Raw genomic sequence first — 21,201 nt, 5'->3', positions numbered from 1 at the left:
CACATCTGATATTCTAGCCTAAGTTCCCGTTCCCAAAGGCAAGGAGAGACGCCTTCTAGGTCCAAGGCTCTGGCACCCGTCCTTGCTCTAGCGGACATCTGTGATCAGAGTCTGCTAAGGAGAGACATATTTTTGGAGTCCTAGGAGGAAGAATGAGGCCAGAGGAACTTGCTCAGGCTCTCATGCAAGGATGCTCTCATTAACACAGCTGAATCACTACAGCCTGAACACTTCCCAATAACCAGTCAGCTAGACAGATAGGAAGTTGAGAGGCAAAGTCATTTTCCCTGGCCGCTGAGATGCATTTAACAGCCAAGGAAGAAAAGCACATTACCTTCCTCCATAGCTCATAGGCACTCTGCATATTGATTTCATATCAGCTCTCTCCTTTGTTTGGTTAAATGCAATCTCTTCCACAAGCCTATGATACAATACAAGTACTTTATAAATGTGCTTTGACCTCTGATCAGCTCCCATGGAGCAAGTTAGTGGGAAGAACAATGAACTGCGTTTAGAATTCATTGGCCATGCTTGCGCTCGTCCAACTGGGATAATCCTGCCCTTCCTCATATACTCAGCCTGTTTCCTTTGGGCTGAGAGTAAAAATGGGCAAGGTGAGCTGTCTGCAAGCACTGAAGGTCTTGGAGAGCAGACTGCATAACTCTCTCTTTGGAATGTCTTTTTAAATTAAACCTCCAAGCAGAGACCTCACAGATACGTCTGGTCCCATAAACGGTGGGTCTCTTCGACCCACGCTCCAGCTCACCCTCCTCACACTGTCCTGTAAATTGTGAATCAGATCCTGTCACTCCCCTGTTTGAAGTCCTTCAACGTCTTCCCATTACCCTGACGTCTAAGCACCTGAACAGGACACACAGTGCCCGCGTTAACAGTATGGCTTTATAATAGATGCACACACACACATCTCCACAATGCTCTCCATACATACTGTGTACCCGTGTGTCTATATACTTCCATGTGTGTATGCACAACATACATGCATACGCCATGTGACATACACAACATACATACCTGTGAAGCATAGATACGACATGTGTATTTGTTGCCACATGTATGCGATATATGTTAAAAGAGTAGGCTCTTTGTACTAAAATACTGAACTGCACACTTTAAAAGAGTGAATTGTAGGATCTGTGAATTACATCTCAACAAAGGTACCAAAAAACCAAGTAAAGGCTCTAAAGTTTGATTATCTGGACTGCATCTCACGTTAGCCACTGAACTTCTAAGTAACCTTGGGGAACTGGCTTCTGCATTGGTCCGTTTGTTCATATGAAAAAAGAGAATAATAATAAAACTTATCTCAGAAGGCTGTTTTGAGAATTGCGTTCACACACGCAAAGAGATTCCCATGGTATCTGGCAGAGAGTAAGCATTTAATAAATGTTAACCATCGTAATTACGGCCTGTCTCTTTTCACGGCTGGGCACGCTGCTCCTTGACCTCCACTCCTCGGCTGAGCTCGAGTCGTAAAACTTCTTCTGAAAGGTCCTGCTTCCCCAGGACTTTGTACGCGTTCCTCCACACTCAGCCTTCCGACCCCATTTCCTGGACTAACTTCCATTTATCCTTCCAGTCTCAACCGAAACATTAATTCCTTTGGGCAGACTTCCCTCACTGGCAAAATTAATAACTCCTAATATTTTGTTTCCATGACATCTTGTACCCCCTCCCCCATGATAAGTCACATTCTTCTCATGTAAATGTTAACAACTGTCTTTCTTGCTTGGCTGTGGAATTCAGAAAGGCGGGGTCCCCATGGCCCTTTGGTCAGCAAAGCGGCTGGCCACAGTAAGCGCTCAATTTGTTGAATGCAACTGACTTCTTTTTAAGTGAGAACTGCCTACACCAGGGCTTAAATAATGCCAAGAACCTTCCTGCTGATGTTACTCCCTTTCTTTTTTTAGACCGGTGAACGTTCTTGCATCACAAATAACTCCCAATTGTCTAAGTACGCTTTTCTCTTTGGCTTACAGAATCAAAGTCATATCAAATACTTCCATTAGCCATTCAGCCACATCCCGCACAATACATGGCCAAGAGAGGAACACCCTGGCGAGGGTCTAGCAGAACCCTGAGATGTCTACTTAACTCAGGCTTTGGGGGAAAGTGAGCCATTCTTGTTTATTCTATGCTGATAATAACAATCTCTTCCTCCAAAATAAATCCCAATGTGCTTATTTGCTTAAAAAGACAAGGGCAACTCACCCTACTTTCTCTCTGGCTCTGCTGATTCTGCACTTCGGAAGGCTGTCAGTCATTCCCCTGAATCTGCTAAGTCAACCTCCCCTCCTACACCTTCCCTCAGTTTCTCCTCTGGGAAGTTCCCTGGGCCACCTCTGTTGGCTTGGTGCCCTGTCCGTCTCCAGCATCATGCGGAAGTCCTCTTTTTTTTTTTTTTTTAAAGATTTTATTTATTTATTTGACAGAGATAGAGACAGCCAGCGAGAGAGGGAACACAAGCAGGGGCAGTGGGAGAGGAAGAAGCAGACTCCTAGCGGAGGAGCCTGATGTGGGGCTTGATCCCATAACGCCGGGATCACGCCCTGAGGCGAAGGCAGACGCTTAACCGCTGTGCCACCCAGGCGCCCCCATGCGGAAGTCCTCTTAGCACCTAACCACAGCCAAGTGCTAGCTTCTAGATTCTATCCAAATTCCTAGGAAATATTTCCGGTGGTATTTAATATTTCACTGCATATGTACTTCGACACCCCCACTAGACTATAACCGATTTGAGATCAAGGGAATTTTATGCTGTGTCCTTACATCCCTGCATTGAGCTCTGCTTGGTGGTCGTTGCACAAATCGTGCTCAACAGGAATCGGTAGAAGGAACAACAGTCATAGGCATTGATAATAGTGGGCATGTATCACGTGCCTTGCACTGTGCCAGGAACTTTTCCATATATTATATGCAGGTATTTGTACTACCCTCATTTTACATATGGGCAACCTGAGGCTTTCAGAATTTAGGAACTTGCCCAAGGTTGTGCCACTAGAGCCAGGACAGGTGTCCAGGCAGTCTGTCTCCAAACCCCATACCCACCTAACCAGTCTGCTGTCCTATCATCACAAAGGGAACACGGGCATTTGCTTCTATCCTGTGCCCTGAAGGGTTCTGAATAATTTCTCCTCTCTCACTCTCCCGATTTCTTTTGTTTAGATTCGCCCTTGCCACCTTACCCATCGTTCCTAGGGAAGGCAGGGTACAAAAGGGGTTAAGATTGGAAGAGTAGTACATTGCAAAAGCATAGAGCAAGGTGGGAGGGGAAGCATAAGTTGCTGAGGGAAGTATTTTTAGCACTCTTTTCTCCCACTCAAATAAGCAGAATTAAATTCAAGTCCCTCCAATAAAGGAGAATGAAGTTAATTTCCTTCCCCAGTCTGCACACTGAGAGTTTCTTATTCGCACTGTCATCTCATTAAATTCCTGGTGTCACTGTGAAACACCAACATTCCACTTGGTCTCTGCTGAGAAGAGAGAAAAAAAATCAACTCAGGTGACTTTTGGTTGAATACGAATATTCTGTAAGAGTGAATATAATTAATGAGAAAGGTGACAATACACCTAGACTATATGGACAGCCTCTTGACATTGAAGATGTCCTGGCAGAACTTTACCCGTTCATTTGAAAATACTCTGTTCTTGGTATTCACTGCCAAGAAGAAAACTCTGATGATAAAAACTAAACCAACAGATGCCCAAAAGCACATTAGCTGTAGCTTGATGGAGAATTTCAAGTCGTGTTGGTTCCAAAGACAAAAAAGCTGCAACATACCCCTCCCTCAGTAAGTGCTGGGATTGGTTCTCTTGAAAGCAGCCAAGTAGTGAACCTCATCAACTCTTTAATCAAACTAGAAAGCTCACAAATGTCCCCAACTGCCTTTTCTCCTCCTCCCAGCCCCCCTCCCCATGTGCAAGCGAGGGAGACAATGCCTCAGCGACTGGGGAGGTCTGCTAAGGCAATGCTGCTGGGACAGCTGGCAACGTTTACACAGTACGATGAATCCATCACGCTGATATTAAATCACATCTCCCTCTTGCCAAAGGGAAAAGTGTGTGGGGCCCAGCAAATGCTTTTGCATCAGGAATCAACCCCGCCAGCTTGGGGCATGAAGGTACACCCTGATTCGGGGCCGCTTATGATGCCTGTGCACATGGGTGGATGGGTGCATGAAATGAGGTGCTGGAATCACCTGGGCTTTTGGACGGGCTCTTTTTCACTTTTTGGAGAATTATGACAGTTGTACACCAGTAGCATTGCAGATGAAACCCCATTATTATTTCTCTGTCGTAGAATTGTGCTTTTTCTCATTAGGTAGCTCTGGTTTATTAAGGTTGGGGTTGTTCATCTGAGACTCTTTTATACTTGGCTTTCTCGCTACATTATTTATGGGAAATGTATCTTTATGATCGAGTACATTATTCCTGAATTCCTGTAAATAATAAGCCAAGTTTGGAATGAGATGCCAGAGGAGAACTCTACAAGAGGCAATTCTTTTTAAATAGTTGAATCTCCTGCAGATTGTCTCTGATAATGATAACAAAGAGCAGAAAGAAGGCCCTGGCAGGTTCCAGGCTCCTCTGACTTGTTACGCAAATATTCATAGTAGACTAGTAGGCTCTTTATCTCTCAAGGATCAATGTCTGAATTACTCAGTTCTCACACCATGTAAGAGGCACTGTGTTCCATTTTTACTATAACCCTTCTGCCTCTTTCATGCTTCCTTCCACTCACTGATGACATACTTCAGAAAGGAAGAGAAACAGAAAAAGAGGGAGGACAAAGAAAAAGGGAGAGAGGTTGCTTATTTAGGACCACACACACGGCCTACGTGGTTAGAGTCAAAAGGCCAACAAGGCTGGTAGGTATGGTGGAACCAGTTGGTCACATTGTAAAGCGCTGAATTCCTTCTCATGGAGAAAGGCAGAGTAGATAAGAAAAAGCACACAAACATCGGAACATGGGATGGGGACCTCAACATCTGAGGATGCTTCCAGGAGGGCAGTCACAGCCTTGATAAAGCGGCCCTCGAGGTTCGTTCAGAGGAAGAAATGGGAGAGGGGTTGTTTGGAGACGCTCTGTTTGAGAAGCATCTCCGAGTTCTTGCTCTGGGACGCCCTCCTAGGCCATTCCTCTTTGGAGTCCTTGTGTTCAAGAATGTATGGACGGATGGATGGACGACTCTTTGATCCCCCTGCTAATGGACCATGTCTTTTGGGCTTTTCCGCTGGCATTTCCCACTGGACACCTAGCTTCTCCCTCAGGTGCTCAAGCAACAAGACCCAGGGCATGCAAAGCTGAACCATTTCTCTCCAATCCCAAACTTGCTTCGTTGCTCCAATACAGTTGTGCTAGCGATGTTACGAGGCACGCAACACCAGAGCCATCCCCGACATCCCCTCTGGACCCTCCACATGCACTTAGTGGCCAAGGTTCATTAGTGCCACTTCAAGATGCGCTTTTCATTTGTCCTCTCTTGTGTTTCTATCCTGGTTCAGGCTGTTATGAGTCCTCACCGAAAGCATATAATATTCTCTGACCCTGGGTGCACATTCTCCCTCCCTCCTGTTCTCTATGCAATCGGATTGTTGTCAGACATCCCGATGTTCAAAATCTTTCCATCTATTCTTGCCACAAATATTACTGAACAGTTACTACGCACCAGGCACTATTCTAGATTCTGAAAAACAGAAGTTCCTGCTGTCATAGAGCTTAGATTCTGACGAGGAGGAGAGGATGAACATAAACATATTTTTACATGAAATAAACATTCTATCACCACCACGCATGTTGTGGTATCTGTCTTGAAGAGGAATAAGGCAGAGTAAAGACACAGACCAGAAATACACAAACTTTTTCTGTATACTGCCAAATAATCAATATTTTAGGCTTTGTGGGCCATATGATCTGTCTCAACTACTCTACCCTGCTGTCATAGTGTGAAAGCAACCATAGATAATACTTAAACGAGCACTGCTGTGTTCCAATAAACATTACAAAACTAGGTGGTGTGTTCAGCGTCACTGGCCCACAGGCCTACTTTGCCAGCTCTTGGTACAGACAGTGAGATCAGGAATGTGCTATTTTTATAAGGCAGCCAAGGATGTTTGGTGAAGTGACATTAAACCATAAAGGGAGAGGTCCTTCATGCGTAGATTGGAAAAGAGCATTCTATGTGGAGGGAAGAGGAGGCATAAATACTGGGAAGTGAGAGCATGCTTGATGATGAAGCGAGGAGGCCTGCGGAGCTAAGTGAGCAAGGGGATGAGAGTGTGTAAAGCATCTTCTGCTATCTTCACAATTCCTCGGTACCATGGTCAGGCACGGCTGTCAGGATTTTCCATGGTCATACCTTTGATTTAATGAAAATATTTGCTATTTTTTGCCCAGCGCCCATTCCCTCTCCTGGAGACAATACCCCAATTTCCCTTTGGACAACGGTCCCCTCTAGCTCGTTTTTGGTCATTTCCAACCTTAGCTCTAGCACTGCTAGGCCTTGCTCACCAACAAACTCTGTCATTGTGGTCACAATGACCAGTTCAGGGATGGGCATATGGCCCACGCCAGTCGTGTAAGAGGAAACACTCAGGCCTTTGTTGGATTTATATTCAGAAGGTAAGGACGCTTTCCACTTTTGAAGACAAAACTCATGACTGTATAACAGAGCTCACAGGAGTTCAGAGAAAGGGAGAGACTGAATTGAGGTTACATTATTTGAGCCACTGAATCTAGCCTGAAGCCAACTACTGATGGGCTTTTCTATCACAGAAGGCAACTGGTCTCCACCTCCCAACCAAGCGAGTCCTGACTGCTAAACATGTGTTGTTCCATTCACCAAGCAAACACTCCCCCTATAAGTTCTGATGCGTCAATGTGTACTCAAGGTCTAGTTCAAAGCTTCCCAATTAAGCTGTCTAAACGCTCTCTAGCATACCACCCTATTGCAGCTGGATTCTGTAATTCTAATCACTTTGTTTCTATCCTTCTAAGCAGTTTGTTTTCCGCAAGTGTCTTGTCTCCCTGAAGGGACAGAGAGCTTCCTGAGAGAGTAGGAACAGAGACACACATCTGTGTATCTCCAAGATGCCAGCTGTGGTGATTTAGAGATTCAGGTTTCTAAGTGTGTATGTATGTATGTGTGTGTGTGTGTGTGTGTGTGTGTGTATCTCAATCACTCACACGCACACATCCATTTAATGAATGGCCACCACTAAGAACACCCCACTCCTTTCATCATAAATATCAATTGCCAGGTTGTAATTGAAAGTTTCATCAAAAACTAATTCAAAAGGCTAAATGTATCATCTGATGTCTTCCTAAAAAAATTAGCATCAGACCACATTTAAATTTCTATAAATCTTCTGCTAATTTAAATGGCTTTAGAATTAATTAAAAATGTTTTTCAATCGATAATAATGTAACTCAGATAATTAGCATCAAGTAGCATCTAGAGGACATATTTAAAAAACTAATCTAGAGTATAAATAGACCTAATTAACAATTAGAATAACACTTTATAATTATGCTTTGTTTATAAATGCTAGAGTGTCCGATTCATTGTTCAATGAAATTGGTCATTAATGAAAATCAAAGTTATTTTTCCCTGATGTCTCTATGAAGATGCCTCTTGGATGCACTGGCTTTTATGTTGCCTATTTTCTTGGTGATCTTTTAAAGACCATTCCTGCCCCATATTTAATAACTTTTTCTGCAGTTAAAGCTGAACAACATCATGACTTATCTTGCACACTGACTTATAGCTTTTTGGTAATTAAACCGATGGGCCTGACTACAAACTTGAATTCTCTTATGTCTGACCAGAAAGGTTAACTTTGCAGTATGGAAAACCCAAGCGTGGCAAAGACAGCAGGACCATATAAAGACAGACAGGGCCTGGTACGTGCACGAAAGCAAAGAGACCAGAGGACCTGGGCACCAGGAGACTAGGAGAACGACAGCCCCTATCAGCAGAGTTAGGAAGTGGGCTCTGGAGAGGCAGGGCGTTTGTTGGAGGACACCTAAGTGCAGCTGGAATGACTCTATGCAGAAAAGTGCAGGCTACTTGCTGGGAATTTGGAATTTGAAGTGAGAAGGCAGCTCAGAGCAAATACTGATTTGGGGTCATCTGAAAGGAAGCAAATGCTGATGCCTTATATAAGTGTGGGATTTCCCACGGAAATGTGAACAGAGGCAAACCAGCACTGAGCCGGGAGGGAGTCTACACCCGATGCCAAGGGTGAGTCCAGGTAACTTAGGAGATGAAAGAAGGGTTAGTGAGGGAAGCAGAGGAAAAGTCAGAGACCTGGGAGGACTGTGGGAACAGCGGAGTATCTAGAAGCCAGGAGGGGAGGAACAGCTGGAAAAACAGTTGCCGGGTTCTCCTTCTCTCTCTTCGTGGTGCCAGTGAGCTATGGAGCTCGGGGAAGATGACTGGGATAGAAGTCACACGTGTAGTGGGAAGATCGTGACTCCACCAGGTTCTCTCTGTGGAACTTTGGGCAAGTTCCACATCACTCTGTGCCTCTGTTCCTCTGTACATCAAGGTGTTACGCCAGGGCCCTCTTACCCAACGTCTTGATTTATGGCAATTAGTTTAGCATTTTGCATAGAGTAAACCCTTAACATATATTAGCCATATTCATACTGTGGCTTTTCTGGAGCAAAGTGATAAAAGCTGAGCCTGAACTCAACTGAAAGCTACTGGCAAAGCTGGGACAAAGCTGGGAGGGTCTCAGGTCACATTTGTGCATGCATCAGAGTCACCTGGAAGATTCGTTCAAGGACAGCTTGCTGGGCCCCACTCCTGAGTTTCTGCTTCAGTAGGTCTGGATGGAGCTTGAGAGTTTGCAAGACTAACGAGTAGACTAGAGCAGATGCTCCCCATTCAGGGACCCACACTTTCAGAAGGAGTGTCTTAGTGAGTTGAAGAAGAGACCCTATAATTTGGAGAATTCAACCCAGGCCTTCAACCTCTCCACCATGTAAGTCTGACTTAAGAACACACATGCTAGCAAGTCCAGCCTCGTGTGCACCCGGGTGAAGTGGGCCGTGTAGTGCTTCTGGGCAATTAAAGGCTCTTTCTCTTCGGGCCCCTCCTGTGTCCAGGAAATCCACTAGTCCAAACTTAACTGATACAGGAATACTTGCACAAGTTCTCTGTCAATTTCTCTCTGCGAACCTTCTTACGTGAACATATGGGGTTGCGTAACATCTTAGAATGTGATGGGTCCCCTGAAGTCCAACTGCACCAACAGAAAGCATCAACAATGCGATGCTTAGCATCCCCCGAGTGCTTACTGCACACCACCCGTGCGCTATGTGCTCTCCGGACACTGTGCCAGCCAGTTCTCTCAGCTACTGTGACAGCAAAGCGCTTTTTTTTTTTTTTTTAACATTTTGTTTATTTATTTCAGAGAGAGAGACAGAGAGAGCACACACAAGCAGGGGAGACAGACAGAGGCAGAGGGAGAAGAAGACTCCCCGCTGAGCAGGGAGCCTGATATGGGGCTCCATTCCAGGACCCTGGGATCATGACCTGAGCTGAAGGCAGATGCTTGACCCACTGAGCCACCCAGGCACCCCAACAGCCAAGCATTCTTATACTAGGTCATAGAGTAGAAGGATGCCTAAAAAGGTGAAGTGACATCCTAAGGCCCTGGCTGATGAATGACAGAAACCAAGATCATCGGCCAGCATCAACTCTACAACCTGTGCTCTCAGCCACTCAGCTCCGTGGCTCTTGCCTGCTCTCTTTTCCTCAGGAGAGATGTACATATATGATAGATCAGCAGTTACGGCCAGCCTGTATTGATCTCCCCATATCTCTTCCCGGATAAACATTTCCAGATACTTGAACCTTCTTTATGAAGCATGGCTTCTAGTCCCTTTGTCATACTCTTCAGGGTCCTTTGAGTGTGCACAAGGAAGTCATTGTCCGGAAAACTGAGTAGGTGGGTGTGGTTATCCAGAGAAGAATGTAAACAATTGAGTTAAGCAACCATATTCTGGAGGCATTATCTTCTTGGGCTGATTCCTTATTATTTTCTACTGCTGTTCCTGCTCAACTATCAATAGAAATAACTGATTTATTTACATACGTTTCTTATTATATTCATTCCTTCTTCCACTCCCCATTTTGTTCCACTCTCTTTGTTTTATATGTGTGGAAACTAAGGCTTAGGGAGAAAAACAGACTTGGGTAGGGTCACTCAGATCCTAACTGTGTGAGCAAGGATTCAAACCTAGCTACGATAGACTCCACCATGAAATATGCATCCGGTTTCAAACCTCCCAAGACTTGTTCAGGCTGATGACTCAAAAAGACAAACTTCTCATTAAGCTGAAAACGAAATTGCCTAAACTTCTCGTTCCACACCATATGGCTGAGTCCCAGCTGACAGGAAGCTCATTTTTGCAACACACCAGGCTCATTTCACTGACTAGGTTGATGCGAGATTTGTGGGGTGGTCATTTCCTAATCTTCCTAGCATTGATAGCAGCAGTGGTATTTATTATGATGCTTCCTTTCTACATTTTAACATAAAAAAGCAAATGTTCCTAAGATGGAGAGAGACAGATTTTGTCCTGAATTGTTCTCTAAGTAAAATATCACAAGCATATGCAATGACAACAACAACAAAAATACCCACCTGCCTTCAAGTGACCAAAATTACAATAATATGCCAGTCCTTAGTCTACGAAGGGGGGAAGGGGGAGAGTTCTTAAATGATATCATCCTAGAGTTTTGTACACAAAGATTAAGCTGAAGCAACTGGACATCTAAAATGATCTTGAATCTTTGCAAAGATTCAGATTTTAAAGAAGCAAGGTGACTCACGAAGTGCCAACGAACTAACGGGAAGTGTCAAACCACATTTGTACAAAATGATCTGAGCATGATACCATCACTTTTTCCCCTGGGCAATTATTCTACAGCTGGTACAGCAAAGTATTCTGGAACAAAAGGACAGCCTGAAGTTTTTGTGTTTGTTTCCCCCACTGCCCCCCAAAACCTAGAACTAATATGGAGAATGCCATTTCTACAAATAATAGAGAAAGACATTAATTGTTAAGGGTTGGCCAAGGTCTGAGAACATATTTATGCAGATTTAGGTGCACTGAGGCTGGAGTCCACTGGGAAGAATTTGAACAGTCCTACCACTGGCGCTTGATATTGGACAAGTTACTTTACTTCTAGCCTTTGTTTACTCATCTGAAAATGGGACACATCTGAGGACGTAGCAAATATAGTGCTCTAAAGTGAAACATGCCGAATTCAAAATACCTGGCTGATAGAACATGAACTCATGAAACCCTAGGGACCACTTGAGATGGTAGATGTTCTTAGCTCAACTGAGCAGGAAAGAACTAGCTCAGTGAGGTCAGTACCTTGCCCGAAGTCACACAACTACGTGATGACAGAGCAGGGATAAGTGACAGATTAGCTCCAGCTCCAGGACCCCTAAACGACCATACTAGAGCATTCCAGCATACAGTCACGGAAGACTACTTTGCTCAAACCCAAGGAATCCATCGGCGGCACCACAGATATTCCTGCACATGTTTTCACAAATAAATTCTTGGGCCCTTCCACCACAGCTTCTAATTCAGTGAGTCATGGTTGGATCTGTGAACCCAGACTTTTCAGAAGTTCCCTAAGTGATTCTTCATTTACAACCAGGTTTAGGAATCTCTGAATCACATATATAGGTCTTGACTGCTTCTCCCAAGACTGCCAGTCTGTGAGGATAGGATGTGCTCCGTTATACTTGTTGGCATGTAAAGGCATCCCCATGAGGTAAGCTCAGTGTTGACAGTCATGCCACAAAAACTCATGACTTGAGACATTTTCATGGGGGGACCAGGCTCTGAGGTAGGGGGTGGGGGAGTTCATCTACCTTGCTTTAACAGAAGCCAGGTAATAGACCTAAATCTCTCTTCTAGGCACCATTTCACTTTTCCTCTAAAATGTATACATTGGCATCAAACCAATTAAATGATAAAGGTTTCCTTACCTAAAACTCTTAATCTCTCAGCTCCTACCACCACTTCATTGTTATCTGCAGAGAAGAGCAATTTTCCAGAAACTGTCTTTACTTCAAACTTTTTGCCATAAGCTTCTACAGCTTTTGGACCTAGAAGAGGTGGGGGAGAGAGAGAGAGAGATTAGTCTCATTGCATTCATTTACAAAGAGCTTTTCATAGAACACATATATCTGACAAGATTGTATTGGACTTTAATGTAAGTGGATTGGTTTTCAGAAGCCAACCGTGAAAATCAGTCTTGTGACTCTGGCCACGTCTTGTCAATTACTTTTAATCATATGCTCTCGGGGTATGATTCTAAAGACCATCACGTCCCTTCTTCAGACGACTGGTTTGAATGAGATTTCCCTTAGCTAACCACCAAATTACTGTCAAATACTTGTAGATTTTGGCTTGAATGTATCAAGGCACAGAAAGCTCACCACCTCTTGAAGTAATCAGTGTATCTTTGGCTGGCTCTAACTGTTGGAAAGGGTGCCTTTAAATTCAGCTGATGTCTGTCTCACTCTGTACCCATAACCCAGTGGCTGCATGTGACACCAGACAAGTCCATTTCCTCAGTATATAGATCATTTCCTGGCAGAAAAGGCTATACTATATTGCAATTAATTGCTAGAATGTTGTTGAATCTTTTATGCTAGAATTTCATTCAATAAATTGTAGAGCGTTTATCATTTGACAACAATTGCTATGCTAAAAGGGGGGCTATCATGGTGGCATCTTCTGATGGAGACAGATAAAGTTTAAGCACTAATGAATCAGAAAACGGCAGAGTTTTGGGTACCATGGAAAAAAATAAAATAAGTTAATATGTTAGAATTCCTTAAAACAACAACAACAACAACAACAACAACAACAACAACAACAACAACAACAGGAGACATTTCAGTTTTTCTGAGCTGGAGCTACCTGAATGCGTCAAGTTCAGGTGGCTCTCAAAAGCTACTCTGCAGAAATGCAGCAGAATAACCTGGGGGTGTAATCATCCTCCCTGAACCTCACTCAGACCAAAAGGAATTTATCTTTTGGTCTGGAAATTCATATAAAGAAAAACATTTTTGAGGTTAGAGTCTAGAAATCTTATATTTTCCCAAAACTGCTCAGGGGATTCTGATGGAGCATTTTTGTTTCTAGTTATTTTTCAAGACAGTGTCACTTAATTATAAAAGAGTAGTAATGAAAGGCCCCTCAATGCCTCCCAGGCAAAGATCAATGGGAACACACAGGTAGGTGAACAAGCTGGGCTTCTTATTCATTGCTGATGGAGAACACACACCATGGGCAACCACACAGGGCATCTCGGCAAGAAAGAACTTATTATAGTATTTGGTTTCATGTTAGGTTATTTTGGGACTCGGTTTAAGGAAGCAAGGCTTTGCTCTGGATTAGGTGCTATTGGAAAGTGGGAGTAATTTTACAACTGGCACGTTAATATATCTTATCTAGAGGTAGGGAAGACCAGAGCAATGCTAAGACTGTAATGGATACAGAAACAGCAGTCACTGATATTAACCAGGACTGAGGGATGCTTGGTCATTTTGGTGGTCTCAATAAATGTTTCCATTTTTGTCTGTAGTCAGACATGATTAGAGTTGTCTTTGTTGTTGTTTTGTTTTGTTTGTACTGATCCTTCATGACCAACCAAGTGGCCCTGTCTGGTGCTGATGTTCGGCAAAATTATTTATGTCCAAACAGGAGAACACAGAGGCTTGGCTTATGGTGCCAGGCTGACTCCTGGACATCTAGGGCTGCTGTCCTCACTGGCAAGGCCACCAGACTAAGAATCAGAAGAACTGTGTCCCAACTTTCTCATTTTCTAGTATGTAACTTTGGGAACATCCTTTGATCTTTCTGAACCTCATTTTCTGCATCTGTAAAAGTATACTATCACAACCTCTCCATTCTATTACCTTATAGAAAGGTTAAGAGGATCAAATTATTCTATGTTTATAAAAAGAGCTTTGTAGGTGGAAAAGTGGTGTGAAATGTAGGGGACTGCTCTCGTGATTATCATCATTGTGATCGTAACGCATCACCGTTTTTCTGATGCAATGGTCCCAAAACACTGAAAATAATTAATGACTATCACCTCTCAGTGCACTTGCCTTATTCACATAATCATGCCAATTTGTCAGCCCTCATCTCCTGCTAATACATCCCCAATAGCCCTCTGACAAAAGGAAGGACATTGGAAAGGCTCCTGAGTGAGTGGGAAATTGAAATAGACATAGCAGAGATTTTCCAAATGGCACGGCACCTAGCCCTGGCTGCCTTCATGCTGTAGGTGAGAAGAACAAGTGCGAGCAGAGCTAAGGGCACCAGGTCAGCTACTGGAAGATCTGGGTCTTTGAACTGGTCTCAGAATTGTTGCACAGAAGAACAGGAATGTGTACTTGTCTAGAGAGAGAAGAGAGTTGGAGTCAACACGTGGGGACCAGCTAGGAGGGGAGCTTTTGGAGGATGGGGCGGCGGGGGGGGGGGGGGGAGTAGAAAGCTGGAGACAAGGACCAGAGTGCAATCCTGAAAGAACAGAGATGGACAGTGAGGGCTTTGGACTAGATGGTTCCGGGAGGGCTCAGATGTGGCTGTCTTCTTGATCACAACAAAATTGTATAAGTGAAATCTATACTACTTGTTACTACATTGGGATTGTTAAACCCCCCCTTTTTTAGGGGGGAGCTTGGGGATCAGGAGGTGAAGGAGGGTTACTAAATGAATGAATGACCTTGGGACAGGCGTGGGGTGAGTCCATTTTGCCACTCTGGATCTAGTCTATGGCATAATGGGGGTATGACCGGGAAACAAAAAATGCTTGGCCTCTGCCTCTGTGGACCTGGACAGTATCATTAGACAAGGCCCTTGAGGAGTCGAGAACACCTGCCTGTGTAAAGCCAGTCTGCTCTGAACTGATGACTGGTTTGTGAGACATGCAAGAGAATGTCCTAAAGACACTGAAGCAATCCGAGAACTCAAAACATAATTAAGTTATCTTGCTTTCCAGGGCTTCTCGGAACACAGAAAGGAATCTACCAAGGGCCAGAGCCATTCGCACGTATAAAGCTCTGTAGTTGGAAGTTTCAGCCAAAACCCCACAGAGCAACTGCTGGCTCAATGGTGCAGACGGCTTGTCCTTTTGTTGATTTTACCTGGGGCTGCCAAATCACCTAGACGCGGCTGAAATCTCACTCATACACACACACACACACACACACACACACACACACACACAAAAAAAAAAAAAAAAAAAAAGAAAAGAAAAAAGAAAGATTCTGGAGGGAAATGCAAATGGGGCTAGAGACTGCTCAGGAGGTCCCTCCTGTTCTTCTCTGGGATGGAAAAAATCATTATTTGTCACCTGCAACTACTCTCCAGTTAAGTTCCCTCAGTGCGTGGTGCTATGTGTGGAGTACTTCCTTAATGCGTCTCCTACACGGGGAGAAGTGGAACGCAGCAGGACACGCTAGCAGGCCCCCAGTCATGCCAATGCCATGACTCTGAGTGCTGGAAGGGGGCCATCCTCCTAATTCCTCTCCCCAACTCCCTTGATGCTGAGACCCTTCCCCACTCCGGTGAGATGCTGGGAAACGCCTGCTTACCACCCCCCTCCATGCAGGCCAGAGGGCTTCGTCTGTGGGCCACTACTGAGAAGGCACTCAATCAGCTGCAGGGTGGGCCACATATGCTTTCGTGGCCTCACCTGGCAACTTAACTATCACTGAAAGCCCTCTTCCATGGGAAAAATTTACTTGAATTGCTAATGCTGGAATTTCTACTGGGCTTCTGAGACATTCTTGAGGTCCGTAGAAGTCTGGATCCTCAGGATTGCCTTCGTCAACCTGGCTACTTGGACGAGAGCAGTCGTTTGCTCCGGGGTGGGCACGCCACCAAGGAGAACAAGCTTTAGCAGACCCTGTCTCCCAGAACGCCTCTGTGCTTTCCACCACGTGCATCAGTGCAAAAGGAGAAGCCTGCAGGAGAACTTGAGGGGGTGAGCATGCATGCGTCTATGTACTTAGAATGATATTTTGAACCATCTATTATCCTCTCCAGTGATCATCTTGAAAGTCTCCCGCCAGCTGCTGTTAGAGTGGCTTTTTGCCCATCTCATTTTAATATGAGCTATCTTGGGCCTCACTGTGAGAGCTCCAGAGAGGTGTCTCAGCAGCCAGGAGGGCCTAACTTGGGCAGGGGAGACAGGAAGACAGAAGACAAGGAAGGAGGGAGAGAAGAGAGAATGGAAGAGAAAAAGGAGAGAGAGAGAGAGAGAGAGAGAGAGGAGAGATGGGGAAGAGAGAAGGAGGAGGAAAGACAGGGGCAGAGAGAAAGAGAGAGGGGGTGAGGAGGGAAGGGAAAGAAGGATGGAAAGGGTGGGTGGGAGAGGGGAGGAGTGGGTAAGGAATTTGGGGAGAGAAGGGAGAGGAGGAGGTTGGAATGCAGGAGGAGGGGGTGAGACAAGGCCTGAAGAATAGTTACTTGGGCACTTGGAGCTTTATCAAAACAAAATCTCTCAAGTAAACCAAACCTCCCATGGCGAATCAATGGCAAATGATCAACAGGCTAAATAAGTTCCTTTCGCACCGAGGAATCAGGGAACGGAGGTTGGATTTATTTCCCTCCTGGAGGCAATTTTCACACATGCTGCTTAAATCACTGCTTACTGAAGCTGTTTATTTAATTATTTAGTGTTGTGACTGCAGGCCAGATGTTCTGTAAGCAAGGCCGACAATCCAGCCGCACACTGGGGCACCGTGTTTATGGATTACGGGCTGCGCCGCGCGGCGGCTCCTTCCACCACTGGTAGGTGGTCCAAGTCACCCACTGGCTGCGAATCTCCAGCCATGGGATGCGGTGCTCCTGCAGGCACACAGACCCTTTCCCCGGCAAGCCTCTGGGCACAGAGCACCTGTCTCCCCGTGGCGTGTTTATTAGCGGGGGTGCCAGATGTTTTCGTCACAGTAACGTTTCAGGGTATTTGGACAACTGGCTTCTCAAAATGTCCATCTGTAGGCTTCTCTCTCGGCCCTGAAGCCAAACAAATGGCATTTTCTCTCTGGAAGTATAACAATGCTATTCAGACACATACCTCTTTTCCCTTCCACTGTGGGGGTGCCTAATGGCTCCTGTTTACTGTGGCTCATAACCTACACTGGGGGCATTGGTCATAGCACTCAACACATTACCATGACCATAGGGCCCAGGCTTATCATTATAATCATTACGTTAATAACCAATCCTTGTTTAAATGTTAGGAATACGCAGCTTAAAACCCAGTGGGTGCTTTCCGCAACTGTTAGGAGCAGATCTGCTCTATGAAAAGGAACCACGCAAACATAATCAAAGGAGGTACATCTGCACCTTGCCGTTGAGTCAGGTTCAAAGTCAGCACGTAGCGCAAACACGGCACGGATTCAAATTACCTTTAAAAATCCCCTTTCCACCCCATAAAGTCTGTGTGCAGGGTTTTGTGTATATTGTGCTCTCTCTCTCAGTTAATCCAACACAGCCAGCTTGTCCTCCAGCGTGGGAGCAGAGAGCTTTTCTGGTGCTGAGCACCAGATGAAGCAGCTGGCTTATGTTTGGGGGCCCTGCTGCATGAAAAATAGCTTATTGTCCCTCCACACGAGAATTGTTGGATTTGCATAAGTTAAATGTGTGTATATGATGAGACTTTACCCTTTAGTAGAATCATGGAACACATGCTGCCTTCTCCTTCTCCACCCCGTACAACATGTTAGCGCACATTTCTTTCTTTTAGTTCACGTGGTATTTCGTTCAATCTTTGGCTCTATGTTTTCTGAGTGCTAAGCGTGGACCAGGCACCGCCAGGTCCTTTAGTTTCTTACCTGTGATGAGCTGAGTTAGCACTTTAGTCTGGTCATTGAGAATGTTCACTGTAACATTTCTGGCTGATTTGAAGTACAGGGCATTCCCCTGTAATAAGAAAATAAGAGAAACACATGAAAATGGCAAAGTTCGAAACAAACCACAACTCTCCAAGGGGCTGAACTGGTCTTCACCAAGTGCTAACTGATGTGTCTTTATTTGAAAACTCCAAATGTCTTCATGATCCCCACGTACATGATAACTGGCATTCATCCAAAATGGATTTCCTCCAAGGAGACCCACAGGGACCAACATGCACTCAAAATAGATTTCACACACACACACACACACACACACACACACACACACACACACACACACTCACAGTTGAATCATAGATAACCCAGCGATGAAGAGTCCTTTAGATCTTACTACACATGCTAGTTACCTTTGGTACATAGAATGATCAGGAATGATTGGTAATCTAATTTCACACTTTCTAGTTTGTAGTATCTCCAAAGGAACCATGGAGAGTCCTTACTGGAGAGCAGAAAGCATGTGGAAAATACCCAAGGTCAGCTCCTCTGGCCTGTCCACCTGCTGTGAGAATCCAGGTGCAATTCAGCCCGAAATATGCTCTGTGCCTTTAGCCAATGTTTCCTTTGTCAAAAAGAGCACCCCAGCCCATTTTCACACTGCGGCAGACATTTCTGAGAATGACTCAGAATAGGGGCTGGCACACTTTTTCTGCAAAGGGTCTGATAGTAAACATTTTAGGTTTTGTGGAGTGTACAGTCTCTGTGGTGACTACTCAAAACCTAACAACCACAGGCCGCGCACAAATGGGTATGGCTCTAGTCCAGTAAAACTTTATTCATGGACAATGACATCTGAATTTCAAATAATTTTAAATTTAACATAATCTTACTGTATCCTAGACTGTTGTTCTTTCTTTTTCCTCCTCATCATTTAAAAATGGAAAAAAACAAAACAAAACAAAAACAAAACCTCTCTTTATTTCACTGGCCACATGAGAACAGGTAGAGGGGCCGGATAGAGCCCACAGGCCATAGTTTGCCAACCCCTGGCTTAGATGTACTCCCTTTCCTAGAGCAAACTAAAGCCATAAATTAAGGATGAATTGCTGCCAGGACACGTCAGTAACCAGACAGTTGTTATCGGGAAAAAGGAACGTGGGTAGTCCTCTTCTTTCTAAACCTTTGTTACCACACGGCATTTATCTGCCCGAAAATTTTATAATACCACTATGCACTGAGTCCCACGCCCAGAAAAACCATCGTCCTAAGAGCGGTACAGAAAGCAAAGATAAGTAAGACTCCTTTTTATTTTCATTTTTTTATTTTTTATTATTTTTTTAAAGATTTTATCTATTTATTTGACAGAGAGAGACAGCCAGCGAGAGAGGGAACACAAGCAGGGGGAGTGGGAGAGGAAGAAGCAGGCTCCCAGCGGAGGAGCCTGATGTGGGGCTCGATCCCAGAACGCCGGGATCACACCCTGAGCCGAAGGCAGACGCTTAACCGCTGTGCCACGCGGGCGCCCCTCCTTTTTATTTTTAAAGTCTTAGGATCTAATGGGATCAATAAGATGGATACACAAGTAATACGAGGCAGAGAACGATCCCGAGTGATTAAGAAGCCGCAAACAAAGGATGTGGGGAACTTCCCTGAAGGGGAAGATTATTCATAGCTTGAAGCTGTGGAGTGGGAAGCAAAGGAGATGTTCGTGAATGCTTAAGCTCAACCTTAAAAAGAATATAGATAGGTTTCACCAAGAGGAAATGAAAAAAGAAGGTCAGGGAGGTAGGAAGGTTGTGGGATGAGTGTCTCATGTCTTTCTCCTTCTAAAGCTGGCAGGGCGTGGGAGGGGATTCATGAGCTCAGCCTGGCAGCTGCAGGCAGAGCAGTGGCTGGCCAGCGGGGCCAGGCCGCCACCGCGACGGCGTCCCTTCCGTAGACCGAAGGTCTGGAGTCACAGTCTCCCTTACCCAAGCCACCGTGGGGGATTCTGGTGCACCGGGGGTTGCCCTGATGAATTAGCAGGCACCCTCTCTCTCCCTGACGCTAGGACAGCAGCTCTGGCCCAAGGCGAACGTCTAAAACCGATAACCTACACCCAAGACCCGCCCGGACCCTGTAGTACCAGATCCCCTTGGGCCAGAGCTGTTGTCCCAGCATCAGGGACAGAGACGGTGACTTCTGTCTCATCAGGGCAACTGCTGATTCCCTGGACTCCCCCACAATGGCTTAGAGTTTCAATTCTGCCTGATGGTAAGCTTTCTGCTTTGTTTTTTAATTAGCTAAGAGAAGAAGAAATTTCATATTGTCATAGGCTTCTATCTTCTGTCCGTTACGTAACAAATATTAGCCTAAAATAGCTGCTTTGGCATTGCTTTTGGCAGTGCCCAACAGTTCTACTTAAAACTTAAAATCGATTCAAGTAATGTGAGGATTCAGAACCTGGAACCCGGACAGGAGGTCATATGTTTCTAGAAGTTAATGTACTAATTCTTCTTCTATTCAGCAAGCTGGCGCTGCAGAGAGGAGAGCTACGTGGAGTGAGAGAATGGGATATATTCTGCTGCCACTGACCAGTGTGTGACCTTGAGCGAATCACTTAACTGCTCTGTGGGTCATTCTGCGCGCTCTCCACCATCAACACGGCTGTGATCAGTGAGCTCACAGCTGACACAACTGCACACTCTCTATGTGCCACGTGTGCAACAGAAGCCCTGAAGTCAGCCTGCCTAGTTTCCCATCCCTGCTCTACCGCTTGCCAGTTGGGTGCTTTTAGGCAAATTAATAGTTCTAAGCCTCAGTTTCTTGATATGTAAAATGGTGCAAATATTATTGAATTATTAAAATTCACAGATTACTGAAATTATTAAATTCTCTATGTAATTATTAGAACACACATGGTCCAGTGCCAGGCACACAGTAAGTCCTCCAGCAGTTATGGTAAATGGGGGAGGGGGGAGGAGGAGTAATGACAGAGGCAGGAGGAGGAGGGGAAGGACAGGGAGGAGGGAAGACTGGGGAAGGAGGGAGGGAAAGATGGAGAGAAATGAGGAAGACCACCCATTGCATTACCAGTCTTCACAACCCATCTGGGCAGTGAGTCAGGGGCTTCCTCCATTTCCAGAAACTTCCACCTCCGTATTTCAAAGAATCTCCCTCTATGGGGCTGGCTCACCCTTATTTTTCAAATCCCAGTTTCTTCAAATGCTACTTGCTTGCCCGTAATATTATTCAAATAATTCCATGGCAGAAAAAAAATCTCCCAACAGC

General features: G+C 45.0%; 1 protein-coding gene across 2 annotated transcripts in view; it reads right to left on the bottom strand.

Annotated features, from left to right (window-relative positions):
- The window catches only part of SGCD (sarcoglycan delta), a 910,180-nt gene that overhangs the window by 123,243 nt on the left and 765,736 nt on the right, over window positions 1-21,201 (bottom strand). For both annotated transcript variants that reach the window (XM_057312282.1, XM_026510846.4), the window contains 2 exons: window positions 17,914-18,001; window positions 12,040-12,159 (listed from right to left, as the gene is read on the bottom strand). In XM_057312282.1, coding sequence (XP_057168265.1) covers window positions 12,040-12,159; window positions 17,914-18,001 — 208 coding nt within the window. The remainder of the gene's footprint in view (window positions 1-12,039; window positions 12,160-17,913; window positions 18,002-21,201) is intronic.

Source organism: Ursus arctos, unplaced genomic scaffold (genome assembly GCF_023065955.2).
Source record: "Ursus arctos isolate Adak ecotype North America unplaced genomic scaffold, UrsArc2.0 scaffold_15, whole genome shotgun sequence".
NCBI lineage: Eukaryota > Metazoa > Chordata > Mammalia > Carnivora > Ursidae > Ursus > Ursus arctos.
The sequence above is the reverse complement of the archived record's forward strand: the minus strand, read 5'-3'. Positions and strand labels throughout refer to the sequence as shown.